We start from the raw sequence: 27,517 nt of genomic DNA, 5'->3' as shown, positions 1-27,517 counted from the left end.
GCTGATCCCCTCATCTGCTGTTGCATGTGAGAACATTTCAGAAACTCCGATCTTTCCTGGAGTCAAATCTGAAATGAAACAGTGTCGAAATAAGTCCTGCATTCCTAATTTCCCTGACGTAAAAGCACAAAAGTTTAAGCATCAAAATATACTTCAAGTACCAATAGTAAAAGAACTCATTACGCTTAAACCGGGATCTTCTTTAACAGTGTTCTATTATAATCTTTAACTCACAATTAAGCTTTTTTTTCTTAGAAGAAATGAAACAATCTGACATTTCAATACATTTTTGTCTTGTATAATAAATTAGCAGTTGTTTAAAACTGTTCTTTTAATGATTGTAGTGTGTGTGTGTGTGTGTGTGTGTGTGTGTGTGTGTGTGTGTGTGTGTGCGTGTGTGTGTGTAAAAGATGTGGTAGAAATATTCTCGCAGCATTTTTCTTAACTTAAAATGATACATTACATTTTGTATCATGTGAAAATGCAATGTAAATATTAATGAAGGGTTAAAGTTGATGAGATGATGCATCAGCTGAGACAACAGCGCGTCAAAAAGCATTTTGTGAGTTGTTTTTTTTTACTTTCTGTCTGTGTGGAAATCTTAATGTTTTCAAATCACAGACAATAGATGAAGGTATTTAAACATCGCGTTTGTGAAACAACAATCTCTAATAATGCAAAAGCACATGAGTCCTGCCTTAGTATTTCTCTCTTCATATTAAACACTGAGCTATGCAGAACATCAACCCCCTCCATTGAGCTAGTTTGCATAAAGATATGAGAGGAAGAGATTCAAGAAACAAAAGGCTGAAGAAAAGACGTGAAAATAGACAGAGGGAGTTGTAGAATATCTCTTAACGTATTGGTTCCATTCTGGCGGGTGAGTTTAATGGACGGTCAAAGCAGAATGAGAACGGAGCAGATTCATGTCTGCTTGTTAAATAACCATCCGGGGCTATTCTACTATAATTGGAAGGAAAATGGGCAGCGAAGATCAGCCGGTGGAATGGGCGATTCAGAGCGTGATTCTGTGAGGAGGAGCAGAGAGCTGCCGCCGAGCATCTGCTCAAACAGGCCTGAAAAAATGTCTTTACATGGTGCTAATGAGTCCAGCAGGTGAGGCGCCATCAAATTATTTCAGACAAAATAGACATTGTGTATTAAAAGAGTTTTACCAGCTGATCAGCTGAGAATAAAATGTCCGCTGTGAGGACAGTTGAGTCCAGAATAGTTTCTGAGGTTGAATTGGAAAAGGCAGTATTGTTATTAATAGCTGCACCAATTAAAATCAGGAACTACTGAAATGTCTCTCAGTAGAGCTCAGAACACTGAGCACTTTGAGATTACTTTTAGCAATGAAAAGTGCTCTATAAATGAAATTCATTATTATTATTATTATTATTATTATAGAACAGTCCTTAAATTCAATGAAGCGGAACTAAATCTCACACACTCGCAGATATTATTCCACTAAATAAGCTATAAATGTTTTTTTCATCAAGATCCATAAATTATTCCCTGGTGAATCAGTGAAAATGTAAAAAAAACAAAAAAAAACATCCTATCTCACAATGTTATAGAAAAAGATGAAACAATACCTGGAGCCGCCCTTTTCTCTGAATCCACGTTTATTGGAAATCTGTAGTGTAGTTTTTACGTAATCCTGCAGACGAACCAACAAACGGGTGAAAACATCAACCTCCTTGGTCGAGGTAATGATGCGATTCTTGTTTAGCAAGAGTTTAATATTTTGCATCAATTTACACTTATGTAATTATTTCCTCGATTGCACCGGCACTAAGAAACGGGCAGGTGGCAGATTTTTTGCCATTAATCTCTGCAGGTTTTTGCCCCGAGCTGTTATAGGACAGTGTGATGAATCGTGTGTGTGTGTGTGTGTGTGTGACCCAGTACATCACAGTGTCGTCTCATGAAGTCATGTTTTCTCTACATAATGTTACACATCAGCCTCTAAACACGTGACACTGACATAACGATCAGCTGCTTCTCAAACGTTCTTTCACATTTGCTTGGACAACATTGGAATTTAAAGGACGTCATCCTCTTCGTCATTTTCGAGATGCCCAATAACCGTCGAATTCAAGATGTCTCAAAATTCCACTTCCGGAATTTTTTTCCAGACTTCAAACGAAGTTCTATTCTAATTGAATTTGCTGCGCAGACGGCTTCCATGTGAAGGGCGAGGCGGCGCGTTTAGATTAGACGAGCCGTGACTGAGCGGTCCGAGGTCAGTTTGTAACAGCCACTGTGGCGTGTCACCGTCATTAGCCACGGTGTCCTTCAACCAGGCAGTGAACCCTCCGTCATCGCTCGCACACATTCACGTCATGTCAGTCCACAGTCGAGGCCTGGGGCCAACTCTCTTTGTACATTGGAATAGTTTTCGTCCACGTGCCTGCAGCGTCTGGAGTCGTCTGAGGGTGGGTCCTCCGCAGGACGTCAAAAGAGACGAGATGGCTGTTGTTTTTGCGTCATTGTTCAACGGGAGGAAGTGGAAGCTCGTTGTCTTTATTTACAGCCTCTGGTTCAAGCACTAGACAGGTGGTGACATTCATTTTAATTCCTCTGAATCGAATGAACCTTAAAATAAGTCATTTTAATGTGCCGCTGCCCTGAGGACCAACACTGCCTTTAAGCCTCATTAAATCCCTGATGATGTCGTTGCGTTGACTGATTTGGAAACGGACTGGGACAAACGGAGACTCGCGCAGAAACTCACCAAAGGTTAGGTGATATAGGGATACATTCATCAATGAACTGTGAGTCTTCAGGGACAGACGGACTCCGAGAGAGACGGGTCGACAACCACAGGAGTTTAAAGACAGAAAAAGACGTGAAGAACAGGAGAACACTTCACTCCATCACGCTGACAGCTCGGTGTGCCTGAGCCAACTTTAGCTAAGGTGTGTGTGTGTGTGTGTGTGTGTGTGTATAAAACAGTGTTTGTCAGGCACAGAGCCTTGGGAGCGTTCATTAAAGCAACAGTAACACAAACTAATGGAGGCTCCCCGGGAATGATGGGAGGAGCATGAAGAAGAGACAGAGAGACAGACTGAGAGAGACGTGAAGAGAAAACTGTCTCAACTCTCCGGTTGGGCCCAATGTCTCTTACAACCACATCGGGAGGCCTCAGTGGGCGGACGGTTGGACAGTTGGACGGTTGGACAGTTGGACGGTTGGACAGTTGGACGGTTGGACAGTTGGACAGTTGGACAGTTGGACGGTTGGACAGTTGGACAGTTGGACGGTTGGACAGTTGGACAGTTGGACGGTTGGACAGTTGGACGGTTGGACAGTTGGATGGTTGGACAGTTGGACAGTTGGGCGGTTGGACAGTTGGACGGTTGGACAGTTGGGCGGTTGGACAGTTGGACGGTTGGACAGTTGGACAGTTGGCTCTCACAGCTGGATCGGGAGAACACAGTTTGGGAGACGTGGTGCAGATGTAGACGGTTTAATGAAGTCAATAATTGTTTTCCTTCCAAATCTTGGCTGCTGCAGCCAAGTCTATCAATCTAACTGGGAACCTTTGATGGATGGGGGAGTGCTTTATGGAGGCACAGGAACAGGTTGTAGTTGAGTTCTCCAGCATTTTAGTCCAAATTCAGGGGCCGCCTTCTGCGGAGGCTCCATTTGAAGATCGATTGCGTGACTGGGTCGTGCCATGTCGAAGGCTCATTCAAACGCGGCCGCGAATGGTTCCTTCCCAAACAACAAAGGATCGAACGCTGGATTCAGCGGCACGGAACTCCAGAAAATTGACACTGTTATTTTTACCCTCCATATTCTGACTCCAAGTTACCTCGTCCATATAGCATCGTAGTCGGCTAGTGAATAAAACGGACATTTTCTACCTCCGCAGTTCCCTGTCTTCTCGCTCTAGAGTAAACTCCTCCAGTCACGTGAGGCCAGAAATAGATCTTTCATCACATAGCACAATGAAAAAGACAAAAGAAATTGTGATGGAGGAGGAAGAAGACATGAAAAAGAGAGAAGCACAAAGATAGAGAGACAAGGGCGTCGTCTATTTGAATGTAGTTTCTGGTAAAAAAGAAAAATCACTTCCTGTTGACAGGATTCATCAGCCACGTCTTGGGTTTAACATTAATCTTTATTTGTCAAGATTATAGCTGTGAGTGTTTTAACTGGATACTATGTTATGACACATTTGATCGCTGGTCAAAGTCAGAGATTGTGAGCAGGGCCGAGGTTCGTCTACCGTTAGCAGCAGATTCATCACGTTGTCAAGACAGAGGCTCATGTGATCTCCTGCTCGTAGGTGTCTGACGTGGCAGAGAGCGATTCACCAGAGGAGGACAAATCAACCCATGCGTTTGAGTCCACTCCCACGGAGGAACCTTCTTACGAGTCTTTATGAGGCACTAAAAGTCTGATTCATCGCCGCTGACGAAAAGAATCTGAAGTTCTGACGGCATCATCGCCGCTGTGAAGCCGCGGAGCGCGGCGCCGGGAGGACGTCGGCTCCTCCGCGGTCCGCGCAGAGACGCCACGCGCTTTCCAAAATATCTCTCCTCTCGTGGACGGGCCTCTGCCGGACGCTGGGCCCCTGAGAGAATAGAACAGGGACGGCCCTGTGAGCGCAGATATTCTGTTTCTGAAAATATAAGGGGAGGAAACCCACAGAGTTGCAGAAATCAAAGTTTCAAATGTAGGGGTCATGTCCTGCGTTGATGAAGCTGATAAAACACTTACAGCCCCCCCCCCCCCCCCAGGTCCAAAGATGCAGTTCAAGGCGACTTCCTGCGCTGAGGTGTTTTAATGAGCACGGGTGCAGGAGTGCAGGAGCTCCTCCTCCTCCTCCTCCTCCTCCCCCGCTGCGTCTCCCGGTCACGCTGCATCAAGCCAGCCAATAAATATTCATGAGTGTACGGCCTTTTTTTTGGGGGGGGGGGGGGGGGGGGGGGGGGATCTGTCGGGGTGGATCGCTTGGCTTCCGGCGTGCGATGGAGACGTCAACGTTCCACCGTGTATAAATATTTACCAGCACATCTGCATCTGATCAAGGAGAGCGATATCGTAACGGCGAGGAGGCCGCGCACACCCAGGTCGATCGCGCCCCCGAGGCGCCTTTTTTTTTCTTTTCTTCTCCCTCGCAGGAAACGGCTTGTTCTCCACATCAGGAGTCAAAAGTTCAGCAGCAGTGGCAGCGATAACGACTCGGAAATCTGTTATGCAAGGTTCGTTGAACCTCAGGGAGACCTCGCACGGAATCTCTCAAAATCATCTCGCATGCACGCGCACTCACTTTGTCACACACACACACACACACACACACACACACACACACACTGCCTCTCTCTGGCGTTGTTGCCCATGGAAGTGTTCGCTCTCTTTGAAGTTGAGTTGGGGATTTTTGGAAAGGCGTCTGAAAGAACTCGTTAAAAATCGCGAGGACGGAGAGATAAACACGGGGCGCCGTAACGAGGCGACGGAGGGGAGGAGTCACCGGAGACCCCCGTCAGGACGGATGCCAGCGAAAGTCATTTCAGCGCGGCGCTTCTTTCGGGAACTCGGCCCGTTGTCTCTGTGCTAAGTGGAGCGCTGGGAGACATTAATCCTGACGATATGGAGACAAACGAGGCGCGTCCCCCTCTGAGCTCGGCGTGTTGAGAGCTCCGGAGATGTTGTGTAGAAAGGGTCCTTCATCATGTCGCCGAACTACAAAGCTGAGAAGGTTCTCATGATAAACACGTCACTTGACCTTGACAGGAAAATCCCCTTTACTCACGTGAACCTGGGTTTTTCTGACTCTCGGTGTCTTTTCTCTGTTGCAGACGTACGCAGTGCAGAGTCACTACGGCATTCCACATTCGGAGGTGAGAAGAAACAAAACTGACATTGTTCTGATTCGCATTATATTTTCACATGTGACTTCACCGGCTTTTATCAGACGACTAATTATTTTAACATTAGTCCTCGTTTCACGGTTCCTCTCTCAGCTGGCAAAGCTCCACCAGCTGTCGATGCAGCAGCAAGGCCTGGCCCCCATCAGCCAATCAGCTACACAAGTTCTGTCTGGTATGTTCACACACACACACACACACAGACGTGAAGATGTGGAGAGAAGGATGGTTTAAGAAAGTATGAAGTATGGAGAGACATTAGTCTCAATGGTCACAAGATCTGCAGGCGAAAGTTAAGAGTTACAAATGCGTACAATGATTTGTGCGTAACTTGGGGTTCTCGCAAATGTGTTTTCAAATCCACACACAAATACGAAGCAATTTGTGCACGTTTTACATGGGCACAAACTGGATGAATATTAATATTTTACGTACAGAATTCTTACCTCAACTTCACAGTGGTGATGTTTGCGTTCAAACAGCTTAATGTTGGTACAAAAGTCTATAAAAACATTTGTGACTTTCTTTGTATCCACTCACAGATTCGCAGTCAGCTCCAAGAATATTCATAAATATGTGCTGCCTTTAAGCGCTAGTGGAAAACTGGGACATCGGGGCTTTGTAAAACAGTTTTACGTGTGCACAAATTGCTTTGTATGTATTTGAGTGTGGACTTGTTTACGAGCACCCAGAGTTACGCACAAATATTTGTACGCTATGTAGCGCTTGTAGACCATGTGATACACGTGTGACCTTTCTGAGACTTACTTCTCTCCATAGAAAAAGTTGTTTTGGTGTGAAAAGATTGTGTGTACGACAATGTGCATGTACACATTCTTGTGCATGTGGTAATGGTCTCAGATATGTAATTGTGTGTGTGTCCGTCTGTTCTGACTTTGAAGTCACTGAAAAAAAATGTATTTATTCATTATTATAAGAAAAAAATGGTATTACTCAGAGTTTCATCATTTATTGAGTCAAAAACACAGGAACTATTTGTAAAAGCTCACAAATTTGATCAGACATGCTTTGAATCCATCTGATAAAATCTCTCCGCCGTCTCGGCCTCTGCTTCCGTGAGAAACGTTGAATCCAATCAGAATTCAAGTGCTCAGTGCTGCATGATAATGTGCTAATGTGTGAGCCGTGATTCGGCGCGTCCAGCTGGGCGAACACGCCGACCACAGAGCCGCTCCCTCACATCAAACCTCACCTGAGGATTCTGAAGCCTCATCCGGGCGACGACGCGCTGCTCTGAGAGGTGTCACCCTGCGGACGAATCAACAGTCACGACAGTGACACGTCCCAGGAGAAATGATTATAAATCATCAACAGTCAGCGCTGCTCCTTGTGGGGGTCGTCTCCTGTTACCCCCCCCCCCGCAGAGAGGTCAGAGGTCATGGTCGGCAGCTCTGGAGCCGACAGGCCGTCAGTGTCTCGTTCAAGGACGCTTCAGCAGATTGAATATTTACTGTCACACAGGACTGGGGCATGTTCTTCTTCTGTCGCCGAGGCACGACACTGCTGCTGCTCTTTGTACAAACTGTACAAACAGTTCTTCAAACAGAAAAGAAGCTGCTCATCACTTGTTTTAGTTTAATCCCCTGAAACACAAAACTAACCTGCAGGTTTAAAAGATACGTAACTTCAACAGAGAGAGAAGTTACACTATTCATCACGGCCAGAACTGTTAAAAAACTAAAGTATTTTCATTTTCCTGACGGTCCTTGAACTAATCATGTGTGAAGTTCACTTGCATCAGGAAAATAAAACTAATCTGAACGTGTAATTTGGATTAAAATCTTTTTTTTACATCTTTGACACGACGACGTGATGTCACCAGAATATTTCAACTAAAATTGATTCACACTTCTTTGCCCTCAAGTAAGATTATCGTGCAGATTTTGTGAGAAGGAAGACGAATCACATTTTCATTTAATTTGCTTCCAAACATCGTTTGGATTAGAAAAATCATATCGGTGTTAAATTACTGCGTCTCAGTGAAGCATAGGTTTACTGCTTTTTTGAAGTTTGATGTCTCTGCCACTTTTTCTTCTCCATCCTCTTTTTACTGTTGATCACTGACGGAGTCTCTCCCTCTCTCTCTCTCAGGGGGCGTAGATACCTGTTCTCAGACGACGTCTCAGGAGCTCCTCATTCCAAACGATGTAAGTTCACAGGATGTAAATAAATATAAATATAACACTTTACATTAAAGTTCACTTATTCACCATAGCTGCTTATTAGCATATTAATTAGTATATTAGGAGTATACTGGCTCTTATTAAGCACTTGAGTGCTTTTTTTCTCTGAAGCTAGAACCGACAAGTTCTGTTCTCATTGGGTGAAGAACTAAGTCAGCACATGCAGAAATGTCTACTTTATTAAAAGAGAACATAATTTTTTTCAGGACTTCAATCAAACGTTATTTGTTCAGCACCTTCCCTACAGCTCAGTGCAGTTCAATGTGCTTCACAAATGACTGATTGAGTTGAAAATATGACAAAACAAATAATAAATGTTGACAAATAAATAGATTGCAAAAGCTCTAATAACAGTAAAAGTAAATATATAGAAAATAGATAAAGTGAATAAAATCAAATAACGTCTATGAATTACTTCAATTACTTAATCAAAAGCTGCACTGAAGAGTGAAGTTTTATTTTAAGTTTTTATGTTTTATGGTAAAGAATAAAACACAATATGCTGCTAATGATCAGCTATTTAATGGTGGATAACTGATACTTCATATCTATTATGTGGGATATCATTTGAAGCTCTGGACAGAAATGAAAATCATTTTTTGCAGCAGCGTTCACCTCAAACCTACTACAAGTGTCGTCAGACACAAAAAGCTTCTTCATAATTTACTCTGATGTCCTCTGTTGCCGACTGCTGGGAAATAAATTTGAGGTGTTGTTTTTTATAAGTAACCATCTGTGTCAAAGGTCAAAATCAAATCAAATCCATGTGACTGTCTGAAGTGCTCGTAGCACAAAAGAGCTGAAGTCTCATGGAGGTGAATTGAAGATGTTTTTCACTTTTCAGTCACTTCCTTGTTTTTCTTTTATTCCAAACTCTCCTCCCTTAAAGAAAAAGAAGCAGTGTAAAATGGCCTCAGGAGTTTTTATGTCCCAATTCTTTTCTTTTTTTGTGTCAACAACTTTCTAATTTTGTATCACAGATACTTCAGATTAATTTCACACTCATCTGAATAACCTGTTTTATCCAAGCGTCAGAATATTATCAGACAAACCACAGCAGCCACACGTGCACATAATAAAACATGGACACCTCCAGCCCTCAGCCTCCCAGCTGCTGACGACACACTGGTATGACGGAGTTGTATATTATTTTTCCAGCCGGTGAAGCAGAACATTTCAACAGTTCACTGTCCCGCTCAAGGACGGATGACATTTGATGGACATGTTGACTGTTACGAGGTCAGAGCAGCGACCTTTCGTTTAGAAGACCACCCCCGTCCCCCTGCCTCCTCCCCCTTCACGCTCCCTCTGTCCGTCCATCATCCAGTCGGTGTTCAGCTGTTCGGAGCTTCACCCGCTCGTGTCGACCCGCTTGTGTTTGAACTAAAAGGCTAAAATAATGTACACACGCTCAAAAAACACAACATAAACTAGAATGTCACTCAGACGAGCCCAGACCTCTGCCAAGGCACCAACCTTCATCAAGATCTATGAATTATTATGGAAATCTGTGAAAATGTATAAATAAAAAGAATAATAATAATCCTATAACACCAACAAGACCAGAGAACACAAGCCAACACCTCCGACAGGAAGCAGCAGACGACCTCCGTTTGCTCCCGTTCACGTTACAAAGTTATCACGTCCTTGGTTCAACCGGCAGTCGGCGCAGTTTAACGAAAACCACCAAAGAGAGGTTCAGATTTGGTTCACTGAAGATCGACAGATGTGAGGTGGTGGATTGGGGGTCGAGGGGGCAGCACGCTTGTATTTCCCAATAACATTGAGAGAATATAGGGCTGCATGGTGGCGTAATGGTTAGCACCTTCGCCTCCCAGCAAGAAGGTTCTGGGTTCGAGTCCCGGTTCAAACCAACCAGGGCCTTTCTGTGTGGAGTTTGCATGTTCTCCCCGTGTATGTGTGGGTTCTCTCTGGGTTCTCCGGCTTCCTCCCACAGTCCAAAGACATGCAGGACTCTAAATTGACCGTATGTGAGAGTGAATGGTTGTTACTGGCGAGATTCCAAGCTGAACCCCGCCTCTCGCCCAATGTCAGCTGGGATTGGCTCCAGCCCCCCTGTGAGGATATAGACAGTCCCCCTTTCTGCCTCACTGATGGAGCCAACATTTGTGGAGAACGTAACATCCACAAACGTTCACTAACTGTCAGTGAGTCAGGAACTTGTTGTTTTTGGTACCTAATTGAAATTCTATCAAGAAAGAATTTCCCAAAAGCTTTTCACCGAAAAGCCGCCGGTCGGTTCTTACTGTATTCGGATCCACATTTCTCTCCTTTTTGAAAAAGTGTTAAAAGTTTTTCAATGACCTGAAGATGAAGCGTGTCTGACCTTCATGTGATATGACGCCTTATCTCGCCATGTAAAAGATGGCGGGGGGAAAAAATTCCTGCTAATTCCCACAAACTTGAATGGATTCTTACCAAATGTCAACCCACCGTGACGTCACCCACTGGTTTGTACGCTGCCGCTTGGAAGCCACGAGTTTGGCACTGTGGCCGGCGCCATCTTGTTTTTTTGGTAACCATATTTGGAGGATGGAGGGTGTGGCCTGAGTGAGGGCTCGAGGACAATGCGCGTGCAACTAGACCTGCGACGTGCACCCGTTGGATGGTACCAGCTGTCAATCACGCTGTAACCACGTGCCAATACATACGGTGCTTTATGGTCTATTTGACTCTAAATTAAACCATAATTTACAAAAGGAACATCATGTTGTATTGAACGAAGCTTGAAACTAGAGATTGAATCATGAACTCCTCCATTGTAAATCAAGTGAGTGAGTCATTTTCTCATAGATTTCTATAGAAACAACCAGTGGAGTCGCCCTCTGCTGGTGATTTCAGAGAATAAAGGTTTCAGGCACTTCCTCGTTGGCTTCACCTTCTGGACCTGGAGTCGTCGTCCATTTTCATAAACAGTCTTTGGTTCTTTCTCGGGTCATGGCCCACCTCTCCACAAAATGTTGTGGAAATGTTAATTAATAGTTTTTCCATAATGCTGCAGACTTAGAGACGATGAAATCGTAACCTCCTCGTGGGAGATAATTATATGTTGCACTGTCTCTATATCAAACCCTCACGCCACAGTTGCAGTACTTCTGAAGGTTCACACAGTCAGGTTTTGTTGACGTTTCTCCACACCGGCTCTTTAATATACGAGTACAATAAAAAGGAGAGAGAGGAGAACGACGCGCTTTCACAGGAAACTCTTGACGAGATAATCAACACCTCTGCGGGCGCCGACACCTCTCAGGTATAAATTAAGCTTCGGTTTCAAGGTCCCAGGGGCTTTGTGGTTAAAACATGTTTGTGTATATATATACACACACACGCGCGCGCGCACACACGTGAAGTGTGGGAATATGGAGAGCAGAGTAACACGACAGCTTAAGACCCTGCAGTGCACGTGGGCGTGTGATATGTTTGATTGTGTGTGTGTGTGTTAGTGTGAGTCATTGAGCAGCGAGCGGAGCAGCTTAATAACATCCTATAGCTCAGAGTCATGGCTTTAACCACCACCCTGTCTGACTCCCCCCCCCCCTCCTCCCCCCTTCAATAAACCTCTGCACATTACAGGGGCAGCGGGGATTCACCCAAAAATAGCCCTCGCTCCGTCCTCTTCCTCCTCAGCTTCTGGCAGATTTTACCCGACTGCACTTACACAAGGCGGCCCGGAGGGGGGAGGGAGGGAGGGGGAGGGGGACACGTAACACTGAAGAATCCTGCACGAACCTCACGTCTCCAGGGGGGTTCACCTTGTCGCGGGTCGGGTGTCGCTCGAACCCACTCGGTGCCCTGGTGCCTGCAGTCGTGACGCTGCTGTTGTGTTGTTGCCGACTCACGGTTCAAACTGTGACGGTGCGTTCACACCGGACGCGGCGCAGATTATTTTTGCGCGAGTAGATTACACACAAGGTCCGTGCAAAGATGGCGACGGGACGTGAATTTCCGCGTCATTGAGCCAATTAGCGTTGAGATCCTCACATGCGTGTGCGTGTGTGTGTGTGTGTGTGTCGGTGTGTCTGTGTGGGTTTGTTCAGAGGAGTTGTTTCGGAGAAAGTGTGTGTGTGTGTGTGTGTGTGTGTGTGTGTGTGTGTGTGTCTCTTTGTCTGTTTGAGGTTTCGCACTTTTGACACAAATAAGCACAAATGTTCCAGCGACCAAACTCGTTTTTACTCGTGAGAGGGAAGCGACGTGAAAATGTGCACACCATAATACTTCCCTTTGAATAGACTGAATGGAATTCTTGCCTGGCGTAGCCAGACTGATACCCAAATGCGTATTAGTCTGGGACCTCTAAGTTCATTATCCATTTCCAGGAGGCGTTACCGAGGGACACAGGCCAAAATAACTCCGGACGCGGTTGGATAGACCCACGGCCAGAAAAATGCTGAGCTAACGTCAACAATGACAGTTAATTCCAACAACGACTTAATCCATCGAGCCAATGAATCACCTGCAGACGGTGAAGTCGTCGTTCGTGTAGGGTTCCGCTTCAAAAGTCGTCCATGTCGTCTATGAAAAAAAAACATACTTTATAATTCAGTGTCCAATGTCACTGCAGCTGCGGTTTTCATCTCATTCTGTACATTTACATTCAGACATGTCTGCTTAAAATCCTGGAGATTTTTTCAGGTGGGACAGGAAGTGGCTCGTCACAGGACGACGCTTGTGGTTCAATGAGGACGTCCGAGAGGTCGAGCAGCGGCTAAAGGTGGTCCTGACCTGGTTGTAGTCAGCTGCCACTTTGTCTCCTGTCACCCACAGTGTCATTATAGCTTAAACACACACACACACACACACACACACACACACACACACACACACACACACACACACACACACACACACACACACACACACACACACACACACACACACACACACACACACACACACACACACACACACACTTCAGTTATCAGGCCTCTTTCCACAAATAGCCCACTTAAAGCTCACGGAACAGATCTCCATCAGAAGTCCTTTGTTCAAATGAGGAAAGGAATGTCTGTGGTGTATGTATGTATATATATATATATATATATATATATATATATATATATTCGTTATCTGTGTTTCACTATGAGACTCGTGATAAACGGGCCCAGCTTCATTTGTGGTTGAATTCATTTTCTGTAATTTCAGTGAGTTTTATCTGACGCCTGTTGTGTTTAGTGCACAATGTTACCTTGACTACATTTATGAATAATCGTGGAAAGGTTTCGCTGCTTCATATTCTGTGGCACGAACCCCACGGGCTCGAGAACACACAAGTTGGCTTATTGAAAGAGAGTAAAGAGAATTAAATGTCCCGTCATTACAAGTCATTAACCCGAAATGAATCATTTTGTATTGTCTCTGAATTTTCTTTTACAAGTAATTAAATAATTAAAGTTATTTAATAATGAGATACGTTTCCGGCTGATGAGCCTGGACGAGGGTTAATTAGCTGCTTGTCCTTACGAGTAAATTATACTGGATTATATGTTTACGCCCTCAGACTTTATTCCCGTCACTTAAACCGTTTAAACACTCGGAACCCGTTTATTTATTCTCCCCTTTTCAGTGATTCACTCATTAACATTTAACAACTGACACCAGGTCTCGTTTGATCAGCACGTCTCACTTTCCCTCGCTGTAACATTTAATCCTTGTGTTTTTGTTATGTTCAGGTTTCTATCGGACTTCGGCATGAAAATCAGTTTGTGGATTCCCAGTTCAGTCTGACGCTGTCGACACTACGATTGATAAAAAACCCCACTGAAGCCAGATCTATTTAGAATGTCTATAAATGTCCACAAGCAGCCCAGATGAACCTGTGCAGTATATTCAGTCCTCTCCAGGTAGGAGCCCAGCTGGTCGGCTGACCCCCGTCTGAGAGACAGGTCGAACCTCTGGGCCACCGTACAGCGGCGAACAGCTGTTGATGCTGGAGGCGGCTGATGCGAGCAGCAGGCTCTCCTTGTCAGTCCTCTCCTCCTTCCTCCTCCACCAGGAGCTGGAGGGCATCACGTTCTCAGTCCTCCGCTCCTGATCCTCCGTCACACTTTCGGCCTGGAGTCGCTGCTGATGTGCGTCCGTTTCTTGCTGCAGCGCGTCGGTCGACTCGGCTCCTTCAGGAGCTCGGTCCCGAGACTCGTCTTTAGTCTTCAGCCTGTTAGGGAGTCTGACAGTTTCTCTCCGGAGGACCAGACTCACCTCCTCCTCCTCCTCCTCCTCTTCTTCCTCTTCCTCCTCCTCCTCTTCCTCCTCCTCCTCCTCCTCCTCCTCCTCCTCCTCTTCCTCCTCCTCCACCTCCTCCTCTTCCTCCTCCTCCTCCTCCTCCTCCTCTTCCTCCACCTCCTCCTCCTCCTCCTCCTCCTCCTCCTCCTCCTCCTCCTCCTCCTCCTCCGCCTGCAGCTCGGTGACAAGATCGAGGTCGTTGGAGGTCATTCGGTTTCATGTGTTTGGACATGCGTCCTCGGGCTGCTGATGCTCGGCTGACCGGAGCTCATGGAGCTTTCACGCAACTTTGTCTCCAGGTTCCACAGCTTTGCCGTCCACAGTCCAAATCCGTCTGTGTTTCACGACGAGGGATTTCAGATCATCAGACTTCAGAATCAGCGTCGCTGCTGTCGAGCGTGAACTCTCTGACCTCACCTGTCATCTACGTTTTAGTCGACGAGGGTGACGTTGTGCGACTCGTGTCCGTCCGTCGTGTAATGCAGCGACTCCGGTCGTCACAACAACTCCCTGGGCAGATTTTTTTTAGGATTCCAATAAGTAATTAAAATTATAATATTCGCTGACAGACCTGCAACACATGTTTCTGTTTTTAGACAAAAGGTTAATGAGAATATTAACGGTCTGAAGTGACGCACAGTAAATATTTGTCTGTTGTTAGTGTGACACCTGCTGTGACAGAACCCCCACTGAGCCCGTTATAACACACACACACACACACACACACACACACACACACACACACACACACACACACACACACACACACACACACACACACACACACACACACACACACACACACACACACACACACACAGCTCATGGCAGATGAGTCAGAGTTCACCACCTGTCGCTATTTTCAAATTCTTAGACATGAAAACACACGGATGGATAAATAGATGACAAAGCAATAATGACGTTTGAAGGTTTTTAAATCGGAAGAAAAGACAAAGTTTAATGCCACAGATGAAGCTCGTCATTTTCACTTTGTGTCGATTCGTCTCTTTGGTTGCCGGTTTCCAATATTTTGAAACAGCAGTTATTTTTACTGGTCGTATGGGGAAAACTTTTTCTGAAGTTTAGGAAAACTCCAGACAATTATGATAAAAGGAAAGTCAGGACGTCTCATCTAATTCTTTTAAAGACCACGTTCCCAGCTTTATGAAAATATTGGATGAAGATGAAATGGTGTTTCTGTTGCGTGCTGTGGTTCGGGGGGTTGGCGGTTCCATTCCCCCTGTCAGCATGGCGAAGTGTCCTCGGACAAGACGCTTGACCCCTACATTGAAAACTGACAGACAGACACTGCGTCTCACCTGTAAATGTCTCTAATCCCTCCGTGCCTCGTCCTCCCCGCAGCTGATTGGCTCGATCATCGGTCGCCAGGGCACCAAGATCAACGAGATCCGGCAGGTGTCGGGCGCGCAGATCAAGATCGGCAGTCAGATCGACGGCACCAGCGATCGGCACGTCACCATCACCGGCACGCCGGTCGCCATCAACCTGGCTCAGTATCTGATCACGTCATGGTGAGTATCTTAGAAGTTTATGCGGCAAAAACATTGACGGTAACAACTGGATTTTCGGTGAAAGACGATAAACGAGACGATCAGTCACTGGTGTCGTCAGTTTTCAATTATGGAAACAACTTCCATTATTTCATTATTAAATTTAGCTTCTTTGTTTCTTTATGACCGACGGAGTCATGACGTCAAACCATTGGTCGGCTGACCGAGGGTCGGAGTTTTCCTATTGGCCGTCGTTGCTCCTTTGTTAAGTCATCGTTTACGTCCATGTGGCGCCAACTTAGCGTCCTTGTCGTTCCCTTTTCCGTCTTTTCCGACTTCTTCAGTGTCTTTTTTTCAAAATGGCAACAAGCTACAGAACTTAAGCCACTCTCAGTTCAGGCAAGATGTCGTTGTTGCCAGGAAAACAGAGCAGCAGCTTGACCAGCGGTGAACGCTTCGTCCGGACGGGGCCACGTTTGAGTCGCTGTTTCAGAAACAGAAAAGAGATTCCTGGTGAATTCAGCTGTTTCACTGTGTGATCAAATAAATAAAGAGAATAGTGATGAAAAATGTCCGCCTCGCTTGCCGACATCACGTGTAAGACGACAGCCAATTGCGAGGCTCGCTTGGTCTTTCAGCCATTAATATCTATTTGCGCATTTATCTACACATTCACACATTTGTCTGCACATGTTCAAATGTCATTACACATGTACAGATTTTTTACACGTTTAAAAATCTGACCACTCACACACACACACACACACACACACACTGAATACACATTTGATTCCTGTGTGCAATTGCAAATCTCAGTATGCATTTGCAGATTTGTTAACAGACACACAAATGACTGATTACGCACACACTCAGATACAGTTACACACATCTACACACAAACCAAATATTGCTACAATATTGGCCACATAGAAAGGAAGCTCTGCATCAAACGCGGAGAACGAGTTTGTCTCTTCGTCAGCGGGCTTTTTTAATCAGACTGTGACTGTGAGAGACGTGAGACGCCGACTGTCAGCAGCTTTAATGCCAGCTCCCACCATGAATATGCAAATTCACGATTGGACTCTGGATTAAATTGATATTTCACTTAACACTCTTCCTGCCGCTGACAACGGGGAGAAGAGGTCGGGCGAATATCACTCACACACACACACACACACTCTCTCACACACACACACACACACACACACACACACACACACACACACACACACACACACACACACACACACACACACACACACACACACACACACACACACACACACACACACACACACACACACACACACACACACACACGTGTAAGGACGGCGCGGCCTCATTCAGTCTGAAATGTCAGGTCAGCGAGGGCGAGGATGACGCCGGAGGGATCATCCACAAATCGTCTCTTTTCCATTATATTATTTTAATCAGTCGCCGCACAGATGAGACTTCCTGTCAGAGCGTATCCCATGTCCGTCCTCCGAGGACACGTCTGTCACAGACTGACCACACGACAGCAGCTCAGTTCCTCCTGCACAAACTCAAAGACACGACGTCGCTGCGTCGTCAGTCGACAGCACTGCAGGGTTACTACATTTTACTCAAGGTTCCTGAATTTTACCCGAGTCTTTTCGTTTAACTACACTTCAGCAGGTGAAACTGACATTTTTAATGCGCTGGATTTATCTAGCAGCTGCAGTTACAAGTAGAATGTCAACGCAGTTGAGCTCAGACCTCCATCGAGGTCCAACTAGTCTCCTTATGAAACCACATTTAAATCCACAAGATCAGGATTTTTTAGGGGGGGATCTGCACCAAATCTCACACACTCGTAGATATCGGTCCTCTTAATACGTCTGACTTTTATCATCAAGATCCGTGAATAGCTCTCTGGGAAATTGGTGAAAATGTCAAAAGAAATCTCACAATGTTAAAGAAAGTGATAAAAAAAAAAATCCTGGATCCGCCCCAAAATTTGATGGATTCTTTATAATAATAAATTTCATTTATAGAGCACTTTTCATTGCTAAAAGCAATCTCAAAGGTCCACGTCTCATCCTGCCACCAAGTTTCATGGAAATCTGCTCTGTAGATTTTTTGCAATTCATCTGACAAACACAAACCTCGTTGTTGGAGGTAAAAATCAGAGAAAAGATTTGAAAAGTTAAAAAACTTTTGAAAAGTTTATATATATATATATATATATATAGTAACAGTAAAATGCTGCTGATCCATCAATCAATGGTTTAAAGTAATTACTTAGTTCAAGTTCTAAATATTTGGTTGTATTTGTATTTTTATCTATAGTTATTTATGATAAAGTTTATGGTTAATCTGTAAAATATCAAACCTCGGCTACATTTCTTTGTCATAAGTGTTTGATTACGACCTCTCAGAAATCATGAAAAAAAATGTTGTTGTCGTTCAACGATTCGTAAAAAAAGAAATGTATTCTCATATAAACAATCAAGCAAAACTTTATTGAACTGCCAGATGTTTGATCGGGGTTCGGCGGTTACAGGGCGAGTTATGATCCCTCCGAGCTAATGCGTGCTAACGATGCTAACGACTGATCGAAAATGTGCGACATCTTTTGACCACACTTAGAAACTCGTTGAAGAATAAAACACAGTGTGTGGTTCTGTGCTGCGTTCTTTTCATGCCTCTTCATCATCTTCATCTCTAATATATCTACAATGGTTGTGTTCCCTCCTCCCTAAGCCCCCTCCCAAGCCATCACCCCAACTTATACAGCACACCCCCCATCCGTACAGCGAACTCCCTACAATAATCCGTTGCAACCTCCAGCAAAACACACCTGTCTTATGATTTTTGTTTTGTCAAACTTCCTTTGATTCATTTTTACTCTCCAAAAGAAAAAAAAAGAAAAAAAATCCTCTTCCTCGTTTTTAGTTTGGGTTTAATTTTCTCTTGATTTGATTTAACATGTCTTTGATTTAACCCTCTAACCCTTCTCCATCCAAAACTCCCTGTCCCTTACCCCTCTCCCCCTCCCTCCACCCTCCCTCCCTCCCTCCCTCCCCTCCACCTCCGCTCCCTCCCTCCCTCCCTCCCCCCCGGGTCCCTCCCCTCCCCTCCCCCCTCCAGTTTAGAGACCGCCAAATCCACCGCCCAGTCCTCCTCCATGCCGTCTCCCGTTGACCTGACCATGAGCTTCACCCAGCCCGCCCCCCCTGCCTCGTCCTCCTCCTCCTCCCCCCTGGCAGCAATGGGTGCCACACTGACCCATGCTCCCATGCTGGGGGGCCCCTACGCCCTCCCCCTCTCCAGCCTCCTGGGAATGAAATCCATCCCCTACCTGGCGCTCTCCGGCCCTCCCGGCGCGGCGGCTATGGGTGCCCCCATGTTGTCGGGCTCGATGCAGACGGCGGCGACGGCGGGCGTCCCGGTGCAGGCCCAGGCCCACGCGGCGGCCGCCGCCGCCCTGGCGTCGTACACGGCCAAGATCTCGTCCTCGGCCAACGGGATGAAGAAGCCGGAGAGACAGAAGTTTGCTCCGTACTAATGACGGAGGAGCGAGACGGTGCGTCTGCGTCACTGAGGTCGTTTCCAGGCTGGTTTCTCCGACGAGAAAGGGCGGTTTTATTTTCTTTCCTCATCACTTTCTGTTGCACTTTTTTTTTAACTTTTTCTTTCTGTGCCACTTTCTTTCTCTCTTCCAATTTTTAGTGATTTTTCAGAAACTTTCAAAGTGGGATCACTGGAATGTGTTTGTTAATCACGGAGACAAACAAAGCGATATTTCCGCCGCGCCACGCGGCAGGTTGTTGAGTTGCGATGCCTCGTTCCTGATCGGCTTCTCTTCTGATCAAACAGCTCACGACTCGTCCGCATGCGGCTGATTAGACCCGTTGTTGTCGTTGAAGAGCAGCTCCTCTTTAACTCGGGGGATGAATACGCTGCCGTCCTACTCTATAAGTCTCCTGCTGGTTTGCTGGTGGAACAGATTTTCGATTGTGAGCTCCACCGCGTGGGAGCCAGTAAATGATAAAACACAGAGGCACGGAAATACACAAAGAGATGATTTGAAATGGTGGAGCCATGATAGTTCATCCACCAGAGTGACGGGTCTAATGTCTAACTGTTCATTTACTAATTGATATTAGCTGCCCACAGTTCACCCGGCGCCTCCTGAGAAACTGGGCGGCTGCTGCTCTTGTCACAGGAAATCAGAAAAGAAAAATGATCTCCATCTCTTAGTCGTGACCTTTTCTCTTTTTAGACACAAACACTATTTCTATCCGAGCTCTTGCAGCAGGCGAGTGTGACGAGGACGTGTGATCACGTCGTGACCCGGACCTCAGATTATCCGGCAGCGCGTTTGATATTTCGGACTCTTCGCGGGGATTTAAAAATGTGCACAAGCAGACAATCATGTACGGGAGCTTTCAGGGACGTCAGGGACGCCGACTCCTCTCGAACGTTATCCACTCGTTTCAGTCCGACGTTAGTCTGAGGTGAATCTCAGGACCGGGGACCAGCTCAGTCTGGGTCAGTGTGGAAGGATCAGGTCACAGGTCACTGATCATCTGGTTTCATGAAACATCCCTGGGAACCTGAGAGACTAAACTCAGGGCAGCACACACCCACATCTCAAAAGCTGACCAGGGGACGCGGAGTGTGAACCGTCTCCTGCGGCACGTTCAGGTTCAACGGTGAGAATTCAAATCAAGAGATTAAAATGTTTTATTTCATACACTCTGATTTTAAGAAGCTCACACAGAAACGTGTTCGACTCCCGTCACATCATCACTTTCCAACAATCCCACTTTACATCTTTCATCAAACATCGTTTTGCGTTTGATTTTTTTCTTCTTTTTTTTTCGTGACGTGTGTGTGTGTGTGTGTGTGTGTGTGTGTGTAGCTCCGCCCCCTCGTCGGAGAGACCGCCGGGACGTCCGGTGTGATGATCTGAGGTTGTTTGGGCCACGGAGCCTGTAAAAGCCATAAAGACTATTCAGCTCTTTTGTCCCTTTGCTCCTTTACTCTCTTGTATACTCGCATATTTATTGACTAATATGAAATATTCCCTCAGAGTTTATAATATCACTGGTCACTAACACTGAGCTGAACAACTCGGCTTTTGTATACGAAGATGTCTCCTTGTGTCGGACTATTTCCTGTCTGCTCCATGTCGGGGTTTTTTTTCGTCTTTAGTTTTATGATTTTTGTTGTGAAGAGGTTTGTTTTTCCAAAAAAAAACTGACAACAGATTTTTTTTTATGCATTAACAGTGTGTTCTTGTTTTCGTTCACAATGTGTTGTTTAAATTATTTTTTTAACTTATTAAAAAAAAAAAAAAGAGTATTGAAGTTAGTTTTAGAAAAAATAATCTTTTCCAACATGGCTGCAGGTAAATACTGTAAAACTGTTTGTTTTTGTTTTTTTAGTTGTGTGAACAAAAAAATATTAATTATCACTGTACCATTGATGCTAATAACCTGATGTTTTTGTTAGATAGAAGAGTTGTGTTTTCACGTGTGAGCTCAAACTGGACATTCTACCACACACACACACACACACTTTCTGACTGGAGGCGCGTGAAGCGCCACAGAACTAGAATAAAGTGGAACTCCCACTTCCTGTCCAACTGCAGGAGGTGACGATGATGTCAACATCAAGTGATTCGTCAATCGTAATAATAATCCCGTCAGCTCCGAGCAGAATTATGAGGCACAGACTGTCACAAAAATCGGACTTCACACACTTGGTGCAGATGATGCAGAATTACCTTGACACACTGATGTCCGCGTGTAAAGCCTCTGATGACCACGTCACTCGCACATGCATGAAGTTGTATAACGCTGACATGCTAACGGAGCGCAGATGTAAAAGAAACGGAAGAAGTAGCGACTCCTGGTCATAATGGATTCTGAGGAGTGGGACTGAGCAACAGTATCACATCAGAAACCTTCACGTCAGACGACATCGATAATTATCAGGATACATTTCTAATCACATCTCCCGGGTTTAAAAGATGATTTGATCTTCACGCAGCAGAGTGAAAGTTAAAGAATCAGACAGTTAACTGTGGTTTTACTCTTCGTCAAACAATTATACGCATTTTAAATATGTAGTCATATCACGATTATTCTTGTGATTGTTTCATCGTCCAACGCTGCCCACAGCGACGATTAATAGAATGATGATGAATTAATTATTCTGTATTTGGATCATTAGACGAAAGCAGCAGGTTTACACATCCGACATGAACAGTGTCTCCTGTTTGATGTCAGGCAGCGGCTGTTTTTTACATTGACGTGATTTGATTGGCTGGTTCCTGCGCTGCCATTTGAAAAGTTGAGGGCTGGGTGAAGCTCATGGTGCAGCGAGACGCACCGCGGGCGAACCGAAGCAACGGAACCACGACGCGGTTCTGCTTCGCGGCGAACGAGGCGTCCGACGTGGCCTCGTGCGCGACGTGCTTCCTCGCCGCAGTTTCCCAGTGGCTGATGGAGAATCATCAGAGACCGAGTTCGTCTACTTGTTGTAGTTCTGTGGCAGAGTCCGTCCTCAGTGTGTAGAAGTACCAGGCAACGTTTACTTTATTATGATTCTTTTATTTTTTATTTTTACCCGACTGACCTGACGCTCAGCTTGGTTTTCTGTCCCTGGGTGTCACACACTAATGCTGCATGTTTGCTCGGCCTCGCTAACACACACACACACACACACACATGTAAATACACACTAGTTAGACACACAGTTACAGATACGTCAAACTGGGTTGCGCACACACACACGTACACACACGTACACACGTACACACACACACGTACACACGCACACACGCACACACGCACACACGCACACACACACACACACACACACACACACACACAGAGGCCTCGGACAGTGAGAACTAAAAGCAATACAACGCGGCGCCGGATGAGTAGCTACACGATGCAGCAGGTAAATTCTTCACGTGTGTGTGTGCAGATACATTCATGTTCAACTTCGATGGTTGTTGATGCAGAGATTTGTTCCTTCTGTTTGTTTTTAAAGGTATTCTGATAATAATAATAATAATAATTATGATGATGTGGCATATTAAACAAGCTCACTTATTTTTATAAACCTTGTCGATGAACTGAACTGTGGACGCCGCGTCCGATCACGTCACTCATCCGTCCTCTTTCTTTCTTCTTTTTTTACTTCCTGTCCACTGTCTTCGTGTCGTCCGTCCATTTTGCATGAGTGTGACTTGAATCGATGTCTATGCAAAAAAAAAACCCCGTCTCTGTGGTTCAGCTCAGTGACCGAAGCTGCGCTGGTGCTTGTGAAGTGCAGCTGAAATCAAAAGGGCTACAGGCGACGACGGGTCTGACCCGCAGAGCATCGGACCTGATGAGCAGCTCCTTTACACACGGACACGACCAATCAAACGACAGTATTTACATAAGCGACGCAGTGTCGGTCGTCCAATCAGGGCCGTTCTGCTGGTTTGATTTGAGTCTGCGTTAAAACAAAAGGCGGCGCCACAACTTCTTCTTTTTTTTTTACTTTTAGCCGTTTTGATTTCATTTTAACAACCAACATACGACCAAAACATGCGACGGGTACTTCTGCATACGACCGGAAAATGACAATCGCAACATCAATGCCAAAATATCTACCAGCCTCCTTGTTCACGTGCAAATGAACGCCACCACCGAGGACAGATCCTCCTCTCTACCAAGCCGAGGTGCCGACCTTCCAGGGTAAAAAGTGCCCAACATTTCACACTCTTCAGACCTTTATGACAGTTTTGAGTTCAACATCCTGGTACTTTCAGTGCACGTAACCAAAAAATAGCAGGTGTGAAGAACTCAGATAAGCAAACTGTTCTCAAGCTACGAATGAAGTGGAGGATGTGACATGAAGCGAACTAGAGAGGAGAGGTCTCACTCGGCTGCAGCTACATGACGCGTCTCCACTTCCTCCCGTTTGTAACAAAAATGAAGCTGGCATATCTCCGATAGGGGCGCCGCCATTTTGCTCTTTTGACGTTAGACTTATGAGGAACATGAACACTTGAACACACGTCAGTGCAATAAGAACGACCTCAAATGACAGAAACCATCTTTGTAAAACGTTATTTAACGTTTACTTTGATATTTTTTTTGGTTTGGTCCGTGTCCCATCTGCTAACATGGAGCGGGCGGGGCTTAAGACATGTACTGCCGACAGCCACCAGGGGGCGCATGAACACATTTTATAACTTTGTGTTCCTGCAAATGCAGCACTGCATTTCCCTGGTGAACCCCAACTACATCCAAATCTACTTCATTCGTCTTTACGTCACCAGTTTTACACCTTGTGCGAACATCTCCTCCTCGGAGGCGACAAAAACAACAACAAACTGCTCTTCAGGGTGAATGCACTGCGAGGATCAGACCCCCGGGCAGAGGGGAGGAGGTTTCAGCCACACTACACCAGGCTGCACCGAACACAGAGAAGAAATTCGACTCTATAACGACACTTTCATTCCAAGTTGTCACACACACACACACACACACACACACACACACACACACACACACACACACACACACACACACACACACACACACACACACACACACACACACACACACACACACACACACACACACACACACACACACACAGAGCCTGTACAGCAAACACACACGCACACAGAGAAAACACGCGCGCGCACATTCACCCCCGGAAACCAATCGCTGAACAAAATGAGTACGGTTATGAATATTGTATTGCACTTGAACACGGAAGCTCCATTACGACCAGATCTCCTCTGCTGAGTATGAAGTGCCCCCGTCCTCCCTCTGTTCATGTTCTGCTTCCGCTGCGGCGACGACGGGGACGTCCGCTCTCTGTGTCTGTATCCGCCTGATGTGTTCGTGGTTCTCTGTTTTCTTTCCATTCATGACATGTTCTAATAAATAAAACCCACACTGAAAAAACAACAACAACCAGTGACCGAGTTGTGTTTTATCTGGGCGTGATGACATGTCTGTCACTGTATCATCACGATGGACGGGAGAATAAAAGAGGTGGGCCACGTAAATCAACAACACAAACTCCACAGAATCGTTGACAACGATGAAACTGTTGAGAGCATCTTCACAATATTACAGGGAACTGCTGACGAAACTACACAGTGAAAATAACATACGACGAGGAAGTTAGCGTCCGATTCGACAGTTAAGGGGAAAGTTGAGGGGAACTTAACTGACATCGCTGAGCGACCGGTCCCCGGTGTTTGACCAGGTCCGGATAGAAAAACCACAATAACTTCACTTGTCAAATCCGGACTGGAGCGTCACAGAGAGGCCAACGAGTCTGTAAAACGTAGTTTCAGATTTGTGAAACCTTGATTCTTTTTGGGAAAATAGCAAAAATGCTGATTTCACTTTGGAACATGGACCGAGAAAGACTCCCGGTGTGGCGGAATATTTCATCTCTTTCTTTACCATTGTGAGATGGAACGTTGTTTTTTTTTACATTCATCCTAGAACTAGAGTGTCACGCAGTGGTGTTCATTTGGATCTGCGCCAAAATTTCATGGAAATCTGTTCAGAAGGTTTCGTTTCATCCCGCTGACAAACGGACAAAAGGACAGAGATGAAAACTTGACCTCATTGGTGGAGGTTTAAAAAAAAAAAAAACCTTTGAAATTTTCAGTCTAACATCACGTTGACGGTGTGATTAAGAGAAACAACTGTGTTGCTTCTATCTTAACATACACTTATAAATACACACACACACACACACACAATGACCCACCCTCTCTATAAACACTGAGCTGCCTGAGATGAAAGAAGGTCTTAGAATAAGAGCTTAGAGATCAACAGCTGGTCAAATATAACACACACACACACACACACACACACACACACACACACACACACACACACACACACACACACACACACACACACACACACACACAGTCTTCCAGCCAGATATTCTGTGTATGTATAGTATTCATAATATTTTCTCTGTGTGAAGCACGTCACTGTGCGTGCGTCTATTGTGTACAGAAACAAACATGGCGTTGATCCTTTGTAAACTCCCTCTCTCTCTCAGAAACACACAGATCTCGGAACAAGCCTGAACGACTAATTACATTTCCGTACGCACATAAATAACCTTGTAAAGGAAGTGAAAACAGGATTATTAAAATACTTTTTATTTTCCTTTTGAGAAATGTTCTCCCCTCCAGCTGACCTCTTCATTATTCAGCAACTTCACTGAAGAGGTTTTTGAAAGAAAAGTTTTAATTCATTTCAAACTGTTTAAACAGGCAACAATGGCCCAGTCCTCCTTGAAGCACACTCTCGTCTGATTGGCCCAAACCCAGAGATTATGTGTGTTCCTTAATCCTCAGGCTCTGAAAGCAAAATGCGAAACCAACCACACCGGTAACTAAAAACAGAGTTAGTAAAACTATATAACTAGTAATAAAAAAAAACCTAGTAGCTAGAATTAAAGCCCCAGTGTGTCACTTCTGGAATTTTCTTGCGGCATCTGGTGGTAAAGTAGCAAACCGCAACCAACTGAGCGCCCGACAGGGGACACTTTATGGTGGCGCACCGCTGATTCCTTTTCCGGTTTCCGGCAGCGCTGAAAATTCAACGCGACTGCGACGTGTTCTGTTTTGTGCAACAACCGCATTCAACGCGAAGTAGCAAACATGTCGACTCATTTAGAGTTGAGAAAAAAAAGATCAGTTCTTTGTTTCAGGTGATTATACATATATGAACACATAGTTATGGAAAACATATTCAATTCCTGTAAATAAGTTCTTCTAAATATTACACACTGTAGCTTTAAGGTACAAGTAAGTTAAACCCAGTAACTAAACTTGAGTAACAGAACATGATCAGTGATATCTACAAAAACGTCGGTAAAAACCAGACGAGAACATGTTAAGATAAGTTGTATCACTGTGAAAAAGAGACAAAGGACATGTATCTCTCACTCACACTCACACACACACACACACACACAGTTTATGTCTGAGCTGGACAGGGACGCAGGTCTTGGCCTGACTGACGGAGTCTTGTTCATCCACCCAGCCCTTCCGCCTGTAAATGCAACACAATCCAATCAACTGTGGGACACACACACACACACACACACACACACACACACACACACACACACACACACACACACACACACACACACACACACACACACACACACACACACACACACACACACACACACACACACACACACACACACACACACCACAGTCCCAGAGGGGCAGATGCTCCAGAGGTCTGACAAGGCAATCACAAGACCTTATCCATCATGACTGACAGGAGGAGGAGGAGAGGGGGGAGGAGGGGAGGAAAGGCTCAATGAAGAAATGGGGGAGGAAGGGGGGACATGAGGGGCGAGGCAGCGATGGGCACTGGGGTGGTAGTAATAAAAGAAGTGTAGAGGGAAGGTTCAGGGGTGATGGAGGGGGTGAGGCCGAGAGACGGACAGTGAGCATCGATACCTGCTGCCTGCTGGTTTTCACCGAGTCTACGTCGCGCGCAGCCGCAACAACAGATTTCTCCTATGTGACATTTGCTGTCGTCAACAAATGTCAAGTAACAGTCATAAAGGAGAGAAACGTACACAGGCGGATCATCCGTCACATCCCAAAGGCCACAAACACAACTTCAAATAGAAA

At 45.4% G+C, this 27,517-nt stretch overlaps 1 protein-coding gene across 12 annotated transcripts in view; it reads left to right on the top strand.

The window, feature by feature from the left end:
- The window catches only part of pcbp4 (poly(rC) binding protein 4), a 167,458-nt gene extending 142,664 nt beyond the window's left edge, over window positions 1-24,794 (top strand). For 8 of the 12 annotated variants that reach the window (XM_047332846.1, XM_047332847.1, XM_035630655.2 and 5 more), the window contains 5 exons: window positions 5,817-5,858; window positions 5,982-6,060; window positions 7,998-8,053; window positions 15,692-15,861; window positions 18,952-24,794. In XM_047332846.1, coding sequence (XP_047188802.1) covers window positions 5,817-5,858; window positions 5,982-6,060; window positions 7,998-8,053; window positions 15,692-15,861; window positions 18,952-19,369 — 765 coding nt within the window. In that variant the 3' untranslated portion in view covers window positions 19,370-24,794. Of the gene's footprint in view, window positions 1-5,816; window positions 5,859-5,981; window positions 6,061-7,997; window positions 8,054-15,691; window positions 15,862-16,260; window positions 17,019-18,564; window positions 18,854-18,951 lie in introns of those variants that run through there. The other 4 variants (XR_007030896.1, XM_047332851.1, XM_047332850.1 and 1 more) reach the window with 4 other exon arrangements.
- Window positions 24,795-27,517: the final 2,723 nt, after the last annotated feature.

This window comes from Scophthalmus maximus, chromosome 6, assembly GCF_022379125.1.
Source record: "Scophthalmus maximus strain ysfricsl-2021 chromosome 6, ASM2237912v1, whole genome shotgun sequence".
Classification (NCBI taxonomy): Eukaryota; Metazoa; Chordata; class Actinopteri; order Pleuronectiformes; family Scophthalmidae; genus Scophthalmus; species Scophthalmus maximus.
This window is presented reverse-complemented; position numbering and strand designations above follow the sequence as displayed.